Source organism: Medicago truncatula, chromosome 2 (genome assembly GCF_003473485.1).
Source record: "Medicago truncatula cultivar Jemalong A17 chromosome 2, MtrunA17r5.0-ANR, whole genome shotgun sequence".
Taxonomy (NCBI): Eukaryota; Viridiplantae; Streptophyta; class Magnoliopsida; order Fabales; family Fabaceae; genus Medicago; species Medicago truncatula.
In genome coordinates, this window is record NC_053043.1 from 15,046,516 (window position 1) to 15,060,725 (window position 14,210).

Below are 14,210 nucleotides of genomic sequence, written 5' to 3' on the forward strand. Positions count from 1 at the left end.
GGCAGCACCTATAATTGAAGAGAAATAATATTTGTGCAATCTTTTTAAATCATACAATTCTTTTATACTTTTATCTCTCTCTTCTTTTTCCTTTTCCTTTTCCTTACTATTGTTTTTGACAATAATAGTTAGTAAGTTGTCCCAAAAATTATCACATATTATAGCTATACAATTACTCATAATTAAAACATGGACACAAGTCTAATTACAACATAGACACAACACTAATGCTAACTACGTATAGATATTCAACATATTTATTAAAAAAATTGTACAATTAATTAAAGTTCTTTACACTAATAATAACATTACAAATTGAACCTATGTTACAATGGACCATTTATTAGAGGAGACATTTTTCTATTATCACAAATATAAATGAATAGCGTTTGATTATATACACATAAAAAAGAATTTCTTCAAAATACTAAATCATTTTCTTATCAACTTCATTTTTATTAATTAAAAAAAAAAGTTTTTTAATGTATTTGTGCCCCAAACACTATTCATATATGTTTGTGACGTGAAGATAGTAGAATTCTTTGTATTAGACTATAGTTTACCATAGCCATCACCTCACATTTTGCTTTATAAAATTTCCTACAGACTACAGTATAGTCTCTAAAAACCTATAATTAAAAACATTCAATCCACTTAGATTATTATTTATCTAGAGGACTAATATATGAACACAAAAAAGTGACAATGATCCCTTTGCAAATTCAGCTCACTTTCAATCTCATTTTTGTAATATTAGTTAGAAAACAATAATATTTCCCCCATTTGAATTTTTCTATTGATACTTGATAATATAAAAACAATAGTGTGAGAATAATGTCATCATCAGCAATGTATGTTTCTATATGTGTGTAGTAGATCCCATGACTCCTTCAACCATCCTCCTCTTCCATTTTACCTATCTTTTCCCTCTCTTTACGTCACATTTTGATTGTGAAACTCAAACCTCCTCACCAAATATACAAAAATATTACTTACAAAATACCTAAGTCTCTCTCTCTCTCTCTCTCTAAAACTTTCCACATAAGACCAAGACAATTACAAAGTCCTTGTACAACACGTCCACCTTATAATATACTCTTCCTTCCACCTCTATTTCCTCACTGCAAAAAACAAACAAACTCAACAATGAAACCTTGCATGGTTTTTCTCTTTGTCTTGTTCTTTCTTCATAGCTATGTTCAAGGACGTTTTGTGGTAGAGAAAAACAGCATAACGGTTCTATCACCACATAAACTAAGAGGTAAAAACGATGGTGCTATAGGAAACTTTGGTATTCCAAATTATGGAGGGTATATTGTAGGGTCACTTGTTTATCCTGAAAAAGGCTCTCATGGTTGTCAAGTCTTTGAAGGTGATAAGCCTTTCAAGTTTCAGTCTCATCGTCCTACTATTGTTCTTCTTGATCGTGGAGGTATTGCTTTTTTCTTCTTTGTTTTTTAGTCAACCTTGGTTATCGTTGACTTTATTTAATTAGTGTAGGCTTTGTCTGCTTCATATTTTATTCACCTGCACATGCTAATTTAATGTTTTGCTTTTTTGATTCTGTTTAATTTTACTGTTACATAAATTAATGTCTGTTCTGTTCTGTTCTGTTTTTTTTTTTTTTTTGTTGGTCTATATATTTTGAGATTAGTTATAGGCTTATAGGATTTAATTGATATATTCGTAGCGAGGGTAATGATCGATCATATTCATTAGATCATTAAAAATGTTTGATTTTCATGATAATTAATTTTAAAGTCGCACATATGATTAATTTTGATTTGTTGACGCTTCGCTGGTATGTTGCTTTGATGATAGAATTGGTTGGTTCATCCGTTGCTTGATATTTTTTTCAAAATGATTTCTGCACAGGTTTTCTTTATAATTAATTATTTATAGTTTATACAATTCTCTGTAATTCCTATTTATATTACCTTTCCTTCTTACAAACCACACCATAATTGACAAATTGTCTATTACGTGTGAGTGCTCAGTGGTAAGAGCTTAACCTTGTAATCTCACGGACAGTTATAAAACATGAATATATGAATATACAAGTTGTCTCTTGAAATTCAACACATCCGAATATTGTGACGTAGTTTCATTCGTGTCAGTTGTCACCAACCCCATTTGAAAATGGTTTTAGATGTGGTTATTTTTATTGTTGTTTGGTCTCTTGGAAGCCAACATATTATCGATCAATTCCAATGAGAAATGGTTTTGGTTGTTGTCGGTGTCACGGTAGTTTCTTGAAAGCTAATAAAATGACTAGTCTTAATGGAAAAGTCACTCAAAGGACCAAGAGTTTCTTTGAATCCAAGTTTTGTAATGCTTATTGACAAAGTTACTTGCAATTGTAGAGTGTTATTTTGCCTTAAAGGTATGGCATGCTCAACTAGCTGGAGCCGCAGCAGTTTTAGTGGCTGACAGCATTGATGAGTCACTGATAACTATGGATTCTCCTGAGGAGAGCACCGATGCCGAAGGCTACATAGAGAAGATTGTAATTCCATCAGTACTAGTAGAGAAATCCTTTGGTGATTCATTGAAAGAAGCTTTAAACAACAAAGATGAAGTTTTGCTAAGAATAGATTGGAGGGAATCGGTACCTCACCCTGACAATCGAGTGGAGTATGAGTTCTGGACCAACAGCAACGACGAATGTGGTGCACGTTGCGATGAACAGATGAATTTTGTGAAGAATTTCAAGGGTCATGCTCAGATTCTTGAGAGAGGTGGATATACACTGTTCACTCCACACTATATAACATGGTTTTGTCCAAAGCCATTTGTTGAAACCAGTCAGTGCAAGTCTCAATGTATAAACCACGGAAGATATTGTGCGCCGGATCCAGAGAAGGATTTTGCTGAGGGATATGAAGGGAAGGATATAGTGTATGAGAATTTGAGGCAGCTCTGTGTTCATAGAGTAGCGAACGAGACCGGCCGTTCGTGGGTTTGGTGGGATTATGTGACAGATTTTCATGTTAGATGTTCCATGAAGGAGAAAAAATACAGCAAAGATTGTGCTGAAGTTGTCATGAAATCATTAGGTAAGCGAATATTTCATATACTTCTGTCGATTCGATTCTTCTGTCGTCGTTTCTTTTAAAAAAAATTGATCTTAGATTCTTTATACTACAGATCTTCCACTTGACAAAATTAAGAAATGTGTTGGTGATCCTGAAGCTGATGTGGAGAATGAAGTGCTAAAGATTGAACAAACATCACAGGTTAATATTTTAATACTTACTGATATGTTTTTTGAATATTAATAAATTTCCAACCTGTTATAAACAAATAAAGGCTAATACTATATGAAATGAAACATATATTTCATATGTCTGATAATTTATATACTATTTGATCCATTTGTGATTTACAGATTGGAGGAGGATCTCGTGGCGATGTCACCATTTTGCCAACATTGGTTTTAAACAATGTCCAGTATAGAGGTTAGTTACTTCAATACGTATTTGATAGATGGTTTGCTTGGTGTCGCCTTACATGCTATTAATAAATTTAGCTATCAACATTCATTTATCGTATTTGTTGAGTTGAGAGTTTAGCCAATTAAGTTTCAAAATCTTTGTCATCTGTGTAATGTAGTGGACACATATTTTACCTCTCCAACTTTGATTTATTTATGTATCTGATGTATCGGAAATCTGATGATTTTGTGTGTTTTGACTAAAGGAAAATTGGAGAGAACATCTGTCTTGAAGGCTATATGTGCTGGATTTAAGGAGACTACTGAGCCTCAAGTCTGTTTAAGTGGAGGTTGGTCACCAAGTCTGTTTAATTTTACACATTATATGAACTCTGCTAATGACAGATTCTTTCAGTTCAAAACATGGTTATCAAATTGTGAATCGAATTTCCTATTTTAAGCATCGTGAATTGAATCTTATTATGAAATGAATTGTATATACATTACAGATGAAAATAAGATTTTTACGTAAAAGTAAGTGGCATAGCGAAATTGTAAGCTAGTGCGTAATATTTGTACCTCAACAATTCAATAGTCAAGTCATAAATCAAAAGGACAAAAGAAAAGTGGCTGGCTATACAAGGTTAACTCAAAAAGTGGCTAGCTGCACTAAGTTTAGGTAGTGAATGATTCATTAGAAGGTATCATGATTCATCATGGGATTCATGTCCAAAATAATTACACTGTTGAAATTTGTATCGATTTAGTTCAGTTTTGTATCGAAACCGAGAGACCTACCACTATTATGTATTGTAAGATATTGATAACCATGGTTCAGAACATCTTCTGCGAGAGTGGTATTAACTTTATTTTGGTTTTAATTGATCAGATATTGAAACTAATGAGTGTCTTGAAAGAAATGGAGGATGCTGGGAAGACAGAAATGTTAATGTAACTGCTTGCAAGGTATATACGAGGAACTTCTACAACCAATTTTTCTTCCAAAACATAATTACTATTAACTATACATATATAATGGTCTATTGTGTTTCTGTGGTTGGCTGCAAGTTGAACATTTTATTATTTCTCAGGATACTTTCAGGGGAAGAGTTTGCGAGTGTCCTGTTGTGAAAGGTGTTCAGTATAGGGGTGATGGTTATACGTCATGTGAAGGTATTCCTTCTGAATTACTCTACTCAAAATTCTAAAAAGTTACCTCTTCCTATTATCAGTCACTACCTGATTACTCTACTCAAAATGATAAGCTATTTTCCTCGTTGCTGATATGTTGTTTATTCTTTTCTTTATTTGACAGCTTTTGGACCTGCAAGATGTTCTTTAAACAATGGAGGTTGTTGGTCAGAAACTAGAGATAAAATTACTTTCTCCGCTTGTTCAGTTCAGTACTGCTTAACCGAATCTCCAGTTTTCCTTCTTGCTCCTTTTGGTTGCAAAATATTGGTTAAATATCGCTTTTGGTCCGTGTAATATCCAAACAAAAAATATACTGTCTCTGTTTTAGTCCCTGATGTCTTTTTTCTATCGAAGTTTGATGACATGGCTGAGAGCCACGTGGACCGTGGTCACGCGTATAATCAAACTTGGATGGTAAGATGACGTTAAAGACTTACTGCTTGTTTGGTTCTGCGTTTACATTTGCAATCTTGCGTCCCAAGACCAATTTCACTAAGAACTTCAGAAGCCTAGTTTGGTCTTTGGTGGACGCACACGCATATTACAAGGACTAAAAGCGCCATTTATCGTAAAATATTTGTTGTACTCCATTCTTGTACATGACTCAAGGCTAACAGATTTTCCTTTCTGAATATAGGAATCCAAGGTAAATGGTTGTCACTGCCCAGTTGGATTTGACGGAGACGGTAATAATAAATGTGAAGGTAATATTTTTTTCCGCGACAACTTTAACTTTGGTTTCTTCATTATATGATCAGTTTTTGTGAAAATATAACTCTTTGTATAATTTCTCTTGATCTCATTCAGATGTTGATGAATGCAAGGAAAAAAGTGCTTGTCAGTGTGATGACTGCAGTTGTAAGAACACTTGGGGTAGTTATGATTGTAAGTGCAAAGGAGGTCTTCTATATATGAAGGAACAAGATATGTGTATTGGTAAGATATTCAAATCTCAATTGTAAAAGATTTTCTTGAGTGAGGAATTTCAGAATAGCATCTCATAATATGTTAAGTGATGAAGTAACTAATAATACACTAAACATTAGACTTAGACCTTATAATAGCACCCAATGCACCAACTACTCAATCAAAATAAACTAAATTATCATTGAAATTATACATTTCAAATCATAGTCCAAGATTAAAAATTTTCTTTTTATGCATTTGCAGAAAGAAGTGGATCAAAATTTGGAAAGGTCGTTGCCTTTGTGGTCATAGCAGTTGTTGTGGGAGCTGGTCTAGCTGGTTACGTGTTCTACAAGTATAGACTAAGGGTAAGCCTATTTATTCTCAACTATATGTCTAGATCTAATGTATGCATCAATTTTAAATGCAGTTATGCATTCATATTCCCAAAAAAAAACACATGCATATGATTTTAATACATATTTACCTTGTGACTGCAATTACGGCCATGGACCACGTTCTCTGTAGCGAATGCACTGGGGCGTTTGGTTCGCTACAGAGCAATTAAAAGTTAAAAACGTAATTTGTTTATTAGCATCATAGTTTAATTACCTATATTTATTTATTTTTGTTTGTAGTCTTACATGGACTCGGAGATTATGGCTATTATGTCACAATACATGCCACTGGACCAGCAAAATAATGTAGTTCATGCTGAATCCGAGCCTTTACGACAAGGCAATGTGTAAGAAAACAAGGTATTCAAATATTCATATATCTCTTCACCTTTCAACTAATTTGCATCCTTTGAATTTTCTTTTATATATGACAAACAATCTTCTTATTATACTGTATTCTGTATGCAGACATATAATAAGCAATAATAGCCAAGGGATCCGGTTGAACAGTATCATCCACGTGAGAGAAGATTGGCTATATATTTGCTTTTGAGTCCATTTCACAGCTAAGGAAAATTCAGTACTTTTACTGTAGGAAACTTTTGTGAAACATTGTATACATGTACACATATAGAAATTTCTTCCATAGAATAATATTGATATCTAATTTTCACAGTTTGTAAATAGATATATTGAGATGTAAATGAACACGTACGTGAGAATTGAGATGTCGATAAAAAAAAGTTACCAACTCAAATCATCTGTGTTTCTGGCCTAAAATGTAAACCAGGTGAGGAGGAGTTTGGATCTCTTTGTTAGAGTTTTATGTCTACAGCCCTACTGCTATGCTGCTCCAATATCCAGCTTCTGTTTGAGTTTTTCTTTTTTATTATATGAGGGTCGAAGCTCAAAGGAAGAACAAAAGTAACGCCTAATCAAGTGTGGAGTAGCAACTCCAACGCGATCCACTAACAAAAACGACGACATTTGATTAGGACATTGCTCATAAACAATCAAATTAGGGCCACCATCACAAGCTAGACTTGCCAACCAGCCGCTTCTCTGTATATGCGACTCACTCACATTTCCCAATCCATCTCGAGAATCTGTTTGTGTATTTTAGTTCGATATGAAATGGTGGTTTTTATTTGAAAGAAAAAATGTTGGATGATTTCTCTTTTGATCCTTCTATTTGCTCAAAGCCTATAAAACAACATTCTGGAGGTTGAATGAAAATAATATTAAAATTATTAAAACCTTTTGAAAGATAAAGACCTAAAGGGAAGAAAAAGAAAAACAAAATATGGTTTAAGTTGCTACACGTCCCTCCAAAAGAAATTTGCTACACAAAAATTTGGAAAAAAAATAACCACGTAAGTTCTGTCTATAGTTTTTTTTTTTTTTTTAAGGAAATTTAAGTACATAGAGATTCCGGGTATTGGTTGGGAATTTGAAAGCTCAAATCTCCGTCAAAGGTTAAGAATTTGATATGGTAGATGTGTCGAGGCTGCCTATCAACCCATGCTCGATTTCTTGGTAAAGGTGTTCAATGTCCTACTCAGTGTGTTAGTTGTGACTCTAATTATGAGGATTTAGCTCACATCTTTTTCGAATGTCATTTTGCTATTCCAGTTTGGTCTATGGCAGGTATGTGGCACAAAATTCATAATGCAGTGGCAACATCTCCTTCGTTTATTGAAGCTATTTTCTCATTGTTGCATTCTTTATCCGCCACACTTTCTCAAAGGATGACTGCACTATTTTGGAGTATTTGGAAGCATAGGAATGTCAAAGTGTGCGAAGACATCACAGAAACTTATGCGACGGTGGTTGAAAGAGTTAGGTCGATGGTAGAAGATTGGAAGCTCGTGAATGTCCCTTGTGCCCAGGGCCGTATCTGAGGCAGGGCGACCGCCCTAGGCCCGAAAAAATAAGTACAAAATTTGGGCCCACAATTTTTTTTTAGGGTCTATTAGGCCCTAAAGAAAGTTGCTTAGTTTTTTTGTATAAAGTTTGATGTTTGAGAATTGCTCTTCTCCCATTTGTTTTTGCTCATTCCCGTGGTACGTGAGTTAACTCACGTTCGGCTTTTTTTTTATAGGAATGGGCAATTCTAAATGGTAGAAGAGCAATTCTCTTGATGTTTATATATATTTATTAGTTAGGTTAGAGCCCAAATTGTAGGTTCGTCCTACGCCAATAAAATCTCATAAACGGCCCTGCTTGTGCCAATGGGCAAGCTCCGCATCATATTACAGTAGCTGCACACGCAACTCCTGCTGTTCAGGTGCGTTGGCAGCCTCCCACGCAAGGTCGAATGTAATGTAATACTGAGCCACATTTTCAAACCATCGTAATAGAACCGGCATTGGTATTTGTCTCCGAGATGAGGGTGGTGTGTTTGTACTGGTCAAAACAATCATCTTTGTTGGTGTTTATTCAATTGATATTGGTGAAGCTTTGGGCCTCTATCAACTCTCGGGTGGAGTTTGCTAGGAGACAAGGAAATGTGATTGCTCATACTCTCGTAGAAGAGGCTACATTTTTAGATAGTCCGTTTTGTTTATTTTCATATACCATATTGTATTGAGACTTTGATCATTAATGATATGTTATAAGCACGTTTGTTTATAAAAAAAAAAAAATTAAGTACATCGAAATTATAAGCTAATTAGGTTAATTAACTTATAACAAATCTAACTAATATACAAATAGCAAACATGTTACTTATTTTTTGACAAAAGCAAACATGTTACTAAATAGCTTGGTTATACTTATATATTTAAACCAATGCATATAATTTTCAGGTGTTAAAACATGTCAAAGTGGTCGGTATCGATTCATTTTAGGTTCTGGGCCAAGGTTCGAAACTTCCACACGTTGTATTTTGTGATTATTTCAATTAATACTATTTTTCTGCATTGCAATTTGCAGCTATATAATAAGAGTATTCAATCAACCGATATCACTTGTATGAAACAATACTCCTGAACTCGAAACTATTGAGTTACACCAATGGCTCTGAATCCTAATCAAACCCCTTTGCCTTCTTCCAATCAAGAGATTTCAACTGAAGATTTAAACCGTTATAGGCTTTATGTCAATCAACTTCACTCCCATGTTAATGAGGTCACTTTTCTTGTTCATTTTTTTTTTGTCATCACATTTTGTTGAATTTCTTCATTCTCAATACTTTTATTGTTAATGTTTCTTGTCAAGGGTTTCGCCATTTGTTCGATGATTAAATGGTTCATGTTTTGAGATTTATTTTAAATTCAATTTGATGAGTTTAAAATTTAGGTTATTCGATCTTCATCCAACGCGATCTCTTGATTGCGATACTATGTGTTTCCTAATCGGAATGAATTGAATTCATATCAAGACCCTAATAGTTTTATGGTGCGAAAATTTAATTCTATTGTGTTTTCATCGTTCTTTTGCAATGATGACACTCCTCGGATTAGGCGTGTTCCGGTGTCAGACACGTGTGTGTCCGACAAGACACCGACACTTGTAATTACACTAAATTATATGATTTTTTTCAAATTATTAGCTGTGTCGGCTTGTCAGTGTCCGTGTCATGTCTGCGTCCGTATCCGTGCTTCATAGTTCTTTTGTATGTTCTCATAATTTTTATCGTGAAAACGTTGTTTGGATGATATTTCTTAGTTCTTTGTTGAATTTCTTGATTCTAAATGCTTTTATTGTTAATGTTCTTGTCTCAATACAAAGTCTAGGGTTTCGGCATTAAACAACTCGTATTTTAATTTCGATTTGATGAAGTTAAAATTTAGGTTATTCGATTTTCATCCAAGGCAATCTCTTGACTGCGTGACTGTGTAAAATTCTTATTTCGAGATGTATTTTCAATTAGATTTGGTGAATTTGAAATAAAAGTTGTTAATCTTCATCCAACGCGATCTCTTGACTGCAATATTGTGAGTTTTCCTTAATCGAAATGAATCGAGATCCGTTTCAAGAATAAACCCTAATAGTTTTATCGTGCGAAAATTTGGTATGTTACAAATCAACTTGAACTTGGATCAAAATAAACTGCTCTCAAGAACCAAATATTTAACCGACATTGAAACAAATCATTGATAGTTTTCATTTCTTTACTCAGTCCATCAATAAGCTTTTCTGATTGTAAATTGTAATCATGACTGAAAAACTCTTTTGGGGTGCTAAGTTTTAATTCGAAGTTTTTCTCTCTTTAAGCAATTGCTTTAGTTTTCTTTTCATCGATTTATTGATTTTTGTTTAAATTGGAATTGCAATCACTATGGGCCGGGGAGGGACATAGCATGTAATCTTGTTATCCAATCTAGCATTTGTGATCCAAAGATGAATGAATCAACATCATTTTTCCTTCTTGTAATATCTCATTTGCTTGTTCACTAATTGCATTCTAATTTCTATAACACAATTATTTTACACTTAGTAAAGAATAAATTTGCTGCTATGCATTGATGTGCTTGAGGTGTTTGTAATTTTGAATTTTGAACATTGTGTCATGTACTGAATGCAGCTTGAGAAGCAAGTAAAGGGCGTTGAGCAGTTTTACAAATCCACTGATGTTCAACAGAATGATTGCAAACTCAAAGGCAAGGAGAAGTCTCGACGTGCTTCAGAAGATATGCATGAGGAGATTATGCGTAATTTCAATAAAATATTGAACGAGGCAAGTGCAAGTACTTCTGCAATAACTATTATTAGGGAAATGCTAACTAGTGTTGTTGCTGCTTCTGCTGTTATTGTTGTTATTATTTCAGATGTCTATAATTGTTGGATTAAAATTGATTCAAGTGTCTCTACAGGCACAAATTATTGCAAGAAGATATATTGATTTTATGGATAAGATTATCTTCTACAGGGCTACTTTCATTGAAAATAATAAAGCAGTGACTAGTTAACTTTTCACTTACGATGAATAACCTTCTCTTTTCAATTGAATCATGTGAAGTATTTCACCTAGTTTCCTGAAAAATCCTAATAGTGATGCCTTTTTTCGATTTCTCAGATTACTCAGGACAAATGGGCGTGGCCGTTTCTGGAACCTGTAGATGTCAAAGGTCTTAGGCTTGATGACTATTATCAGGTAATTTTATTTTCATTTTTAAGCTTTTCTATTAACTTGGACTATCATTTATCTTAATTACATTACATAAATGACATTTTTAAGCTTTTCTATTATATCAGAGCTCTTTGTTGACTCTTCTACTAAAAACAATTTATTTGTTTTTCTTCCCCTAGATCATTGAGAAGCCTATGGATTTTAGTACTATAAGAACAAGAATGAAGGCTAAAGATGGCTCTGGTTATAAGAACGTGAGGGAGATATATGCTGACGTAAGGCTGATATTTCATAATGCAATGAAATACAACCATGAAAGCCATGATGTCCATGTGATGGCTAAGACCTTGCTGGAAAAAGTTGAGAAGAAATGGCTGCATCTTTTGCCTAAAGTTGCTAAGGCGGTAATTTGTGTTTTTGGAAAATACTTTCCTTTCTTTTGGATGAATGAAACTTGCTTATGTACAATTCTAGAGGTTGCAATTAAAGAAATAACAGTGGTTTCAGCCATCCTATGCAATATTTTTCTGTAGCTACATTAACTTATGCCAATATTTCAGGAGAGTGAACTCTCCAAGGAAGAAGCACAAGCTCAAGAAGCAGCTTATGCCAATATGACTAGAGAATTAGGCACTGAGGTTAGTTCATTATTTTTTGGCAGAGTTGTGTTTAAAATCTAATGATGTGTGTTATTCAGAAGAAGTATTTCAGACGGTTAATTTGCACGTTTAACTTTTGTTGTTCCAGCTGTCTAAGATTGATATGGCTTTGACAAGTCTCAAAACAAAAGCAATTGCAAAGTGCAGGTTTGTGAAAAAATCACTCGTTGAATGATAGTTTAGTGCAACGTATTATCTGTTAGTTTAGCGCTTAGTCTTGCCAAGAATGATTATTTTCTTGAACCACCTGCTGATAGGAGATTTATGGGTTTAGATTTCTTGCATCCACACAGTCACCGATTTGAATCGTCTAACCATGATTGGACGGTCCACATTTCAACTCTATGTTTTAGTCTTGATTTACAGAGTTGAAACTATGATTGATCTAATGGTCCTGGTCGCATGACTGCTTCAAATGGGTGATTTTCTTGTTGCAAGAAATCAGGATATGAGTTTTATAGAACCTGATCGTCCTTTAGTTTGTTCCTCTAAAGGCAACTGATCGGATTCGTTGTTGATTTCCTTTTGGTGATGTTATGAAATTACGTTGCTTATTATGCATTGTTTTGTGGTTGACAATACTTCAGGAAACTGACACTTCCGGAGAAATCAATGCTTGCAAATGCCTTCAACAATTTGTCTCTAGAGAATCGCGTCAAGGCATTAGCGGTAGTTAGAGAGACCAATCCAGATTTTGATGATAGTGTTGATACGGTGATGCTTAACTTTGATTCTCAGGTTTGTCATATTATCTAACTAATGTTATTTTCTTTCATGCATTTTCTAATTTTCTTTGTCTTATCTGATCTATAAAGTTTTGACTTTGTTTAGCAAGTGTTATTTATCTCCTCACTAATTTAATTAGCATAATATATATACAGAGCGACTACACAATGTTGAGATTGTATATGTTTGTCAAAGACACGCTAGAAGTTCAAGAAGGAACAAGCGCTATTGATCATGAAGACAACATTGAGGCCGAGGAAACGAAAAACAATGACAAAAAGAGGAAAATTATGTGATTCTCATGCCAAAGACATGTAATCAGAACCAAAAAAAACTATGATTCAGCTGTGCAACAAATAATGTAGTTTTTTAGTTTTGAATGAGGTTGATGCTCAAACTTTTTAGGTTGGACATGCTGGTAACAATTTACTGTAAGCTCAATGGTGGGCATGAAAAACCTCTTCTTTTTCTTTTTACAATACTTGGAACATATTGAACTACAATCTTATGTACTCGGTACTTTATGTCATTTTATGCATGCTTGAATAGATTAAGGCCGTAGTATAAGCATGCGTCTATTTGGATTGATTTCCAAATAGGGTGTAACTTCATTTTTATAGTCTTTAATGTCTGAGACCAGTATATGTTAACAACAAACGTTAGAGACCCCGTCTATAAAGAAATTTTTTATGGGTGAACTTTGAAGTCTGCCGCTATAGTAAGCCCCTCGAACTCAATTCACCTAAACTTTATTCCAATAAAAATAATAGAAAATGTGGAACAAAGGAATGATTGTTGCACCCAAAAGTCTTATTAGAGCTAGTTTCATCAATAAACTTTCAAACTCAAATGAAGTTACTCTATTGTAAAGAAAATAATTGGGGTTACTCTAGTCATACATAGCATTTAGGATCAGTCATTTTAAAAAGTCATTGGCATGCTTATGACTAGGTGTTGTGGCTACCCTGCATTGCAATAATAAATAATACCATAAAAGCTCTATTTTGTTCACAGCTTTCAATCAGCAAGGGATACCTTGGTAGAATCTGTTGCTCAGAATTTGCTGAATTATGAAGAAGCCTTGGCCCTATTAAAATTTCATCTACAACAGGTTCAAGATCACATGACTCATTATGTTAACTCCCATAGAAAGGAGTAACAAATCAAGGGTTGAAGATCTGTCACGACCCAACTTCGAGCCGTGACCGGCGCACAGACCACTGATACATGAAGTTTGGCCAGCCTAAAGAACCGAACTTGACAAATAGCTTTTGAATAAAAAGTACACCGTGAAACCGAAACTTACTAGAATTTTTGACAGAGTATCTTGTATATCTTTAACACTTTCAAAATCAGAACCCTGTTTACAAACATATGCCATCAAGCAGAATTTGAAAGACTACATATCTAAGGTTTGTACATTCCAAAATAAAAGTATTCCTAGACTCGAGTAGCTGGAGATACATATATGACTCAAGATATACATATACAAAAGAGTAGATCATCAAGGAGCAGAAGCCTACCCAAAGAGTGACATTGCAGGATCTTTAATCTTCTAGAACCACTACCAACTAGAAGAAGGGAAACACACAAGGGCATGATTATTTTCTTCTCTCAAAATTTAATGTCAATTTACAAATCTAGTAGCCGTATAAAATTCTAATATTCCGCAACCGTTTATACGCATGAAAATCCACACTTTGTAAATATTTCCAATCAAATAGGTATACTTCAACGAAAAGTTCGACATTTTAAGGACATGAAAATAAAATTACAAGCCTTTAAAAATAAATTGCTGAAAATCAAAATAAAAGCCGTTC

The 14,210-nt window shown here is 34.1% G+C and overlaps 2 protein-coding genes across 2 annotated transcripts; both read left to right on the forward strand.

Annotated features, from left to right (window-relative positions):
* The first annotated feature begins 969 nt into the window (after window positions 1-969).
* Window positions 970-6,788, forward strand: LOC25488210 (vacuolar-sorting receptor 6). The gene is made up of 13 exons (XM_013607880.3): window positions 970-1,432; window positions 2,364-3,056; window positions 3,148-3,236; window positions 3,389-3,458; window positions 3,700-3,783; window positions 4,323-4,399; window positions 4,525-4,606; window positions 4,749-4,831; window positions 5,265-5,331; window positions 5,435-5,563; window positions 5,798-5,901; window positions 6,172-6,291; window positions 6,400-6,788. The coding sequence occupies exons 1-12, from the start codon at window positions 1,147-1,149 to the stop codon at window positions 6,280-6,282; spliced, it is 1,875 nt and encodes a 624-aa protein (XP_013463334.1). The 5' UTR covers window positions 970-1,146; the 3' UTR covers window positions 6,283-6,291; window positions 6,400-6,788.
* A 4,167-nt stretch (window positions 6,789-10,955) lies between these two features.
* LOC25488211 (transcription factor GTE1) lies at window positions 10,956-12,956 on the forward strand. The gene is made up of 6 exons (XM_024776951.2): window positions 10,956-11,029; window positions 11,185-11,409; window positions 11,566-11,643; window positions 11,753-11,811; window positions 12,252-12,402; window positions 12,546-12,956. Exons 2-6 carry the CDS (start codon window positions 11,200-11,202, stop codon window positions 12,684-12,686), a joined length of 639 nt encoding a protein of 212 aa, XP_024632719.2. The 5' UTR covers window positions 10,956-11,029; window positions 11,185-11,199; the 3' UTR covers window positions 12,687-12,956.
* Window positions 12,957-14,210: the final 1,254 nt, after the last annotated feature.

Coding starts and splice junctions, on each gene's coding strand:
- LOC25488210 (XM_013607880.3), top strand. CDS start 1,147: ATGAAACCTTGCATGGTTTTTCTCTTTGTCTTGTTCTTTCTTCATAGC. Junction 3,784..4,322: donor TCAAGTCTGTTTAAGTGGAG/GTTGGTCACCAA, acceptor TTAATTGATCAG/ATATTGAAACTAATGAGTGT. Junction 5,902..6,171: donor TCTACAAGTATAGACTAAGG/GTAAGCCTATTT, acceptor TTTTGTTTGTAG/TCTTACATGGACTCGGAGAT.
- LOC25488211 (XM_024776951.2), top strand. CDS start 11,200: ATGGATTTTAGTACTATAAGAACAAGAATGAAGGCTAAAGATGGCTCT. Junction 11,644..11,752: donor CTAGAGAATTAGGCACTGAG/GTTAGTTCATTA, acceptor TTGTTGTTCCAG/CTGTCTAAGATTGATATGGC. Junction 11,812..12,251: donor AAAGCAATTGCAAAGTGCAG/GTTTGTGAAAAA, acceptor ACAATACTTCAG/GAAACTGACACTTCCGGAGA.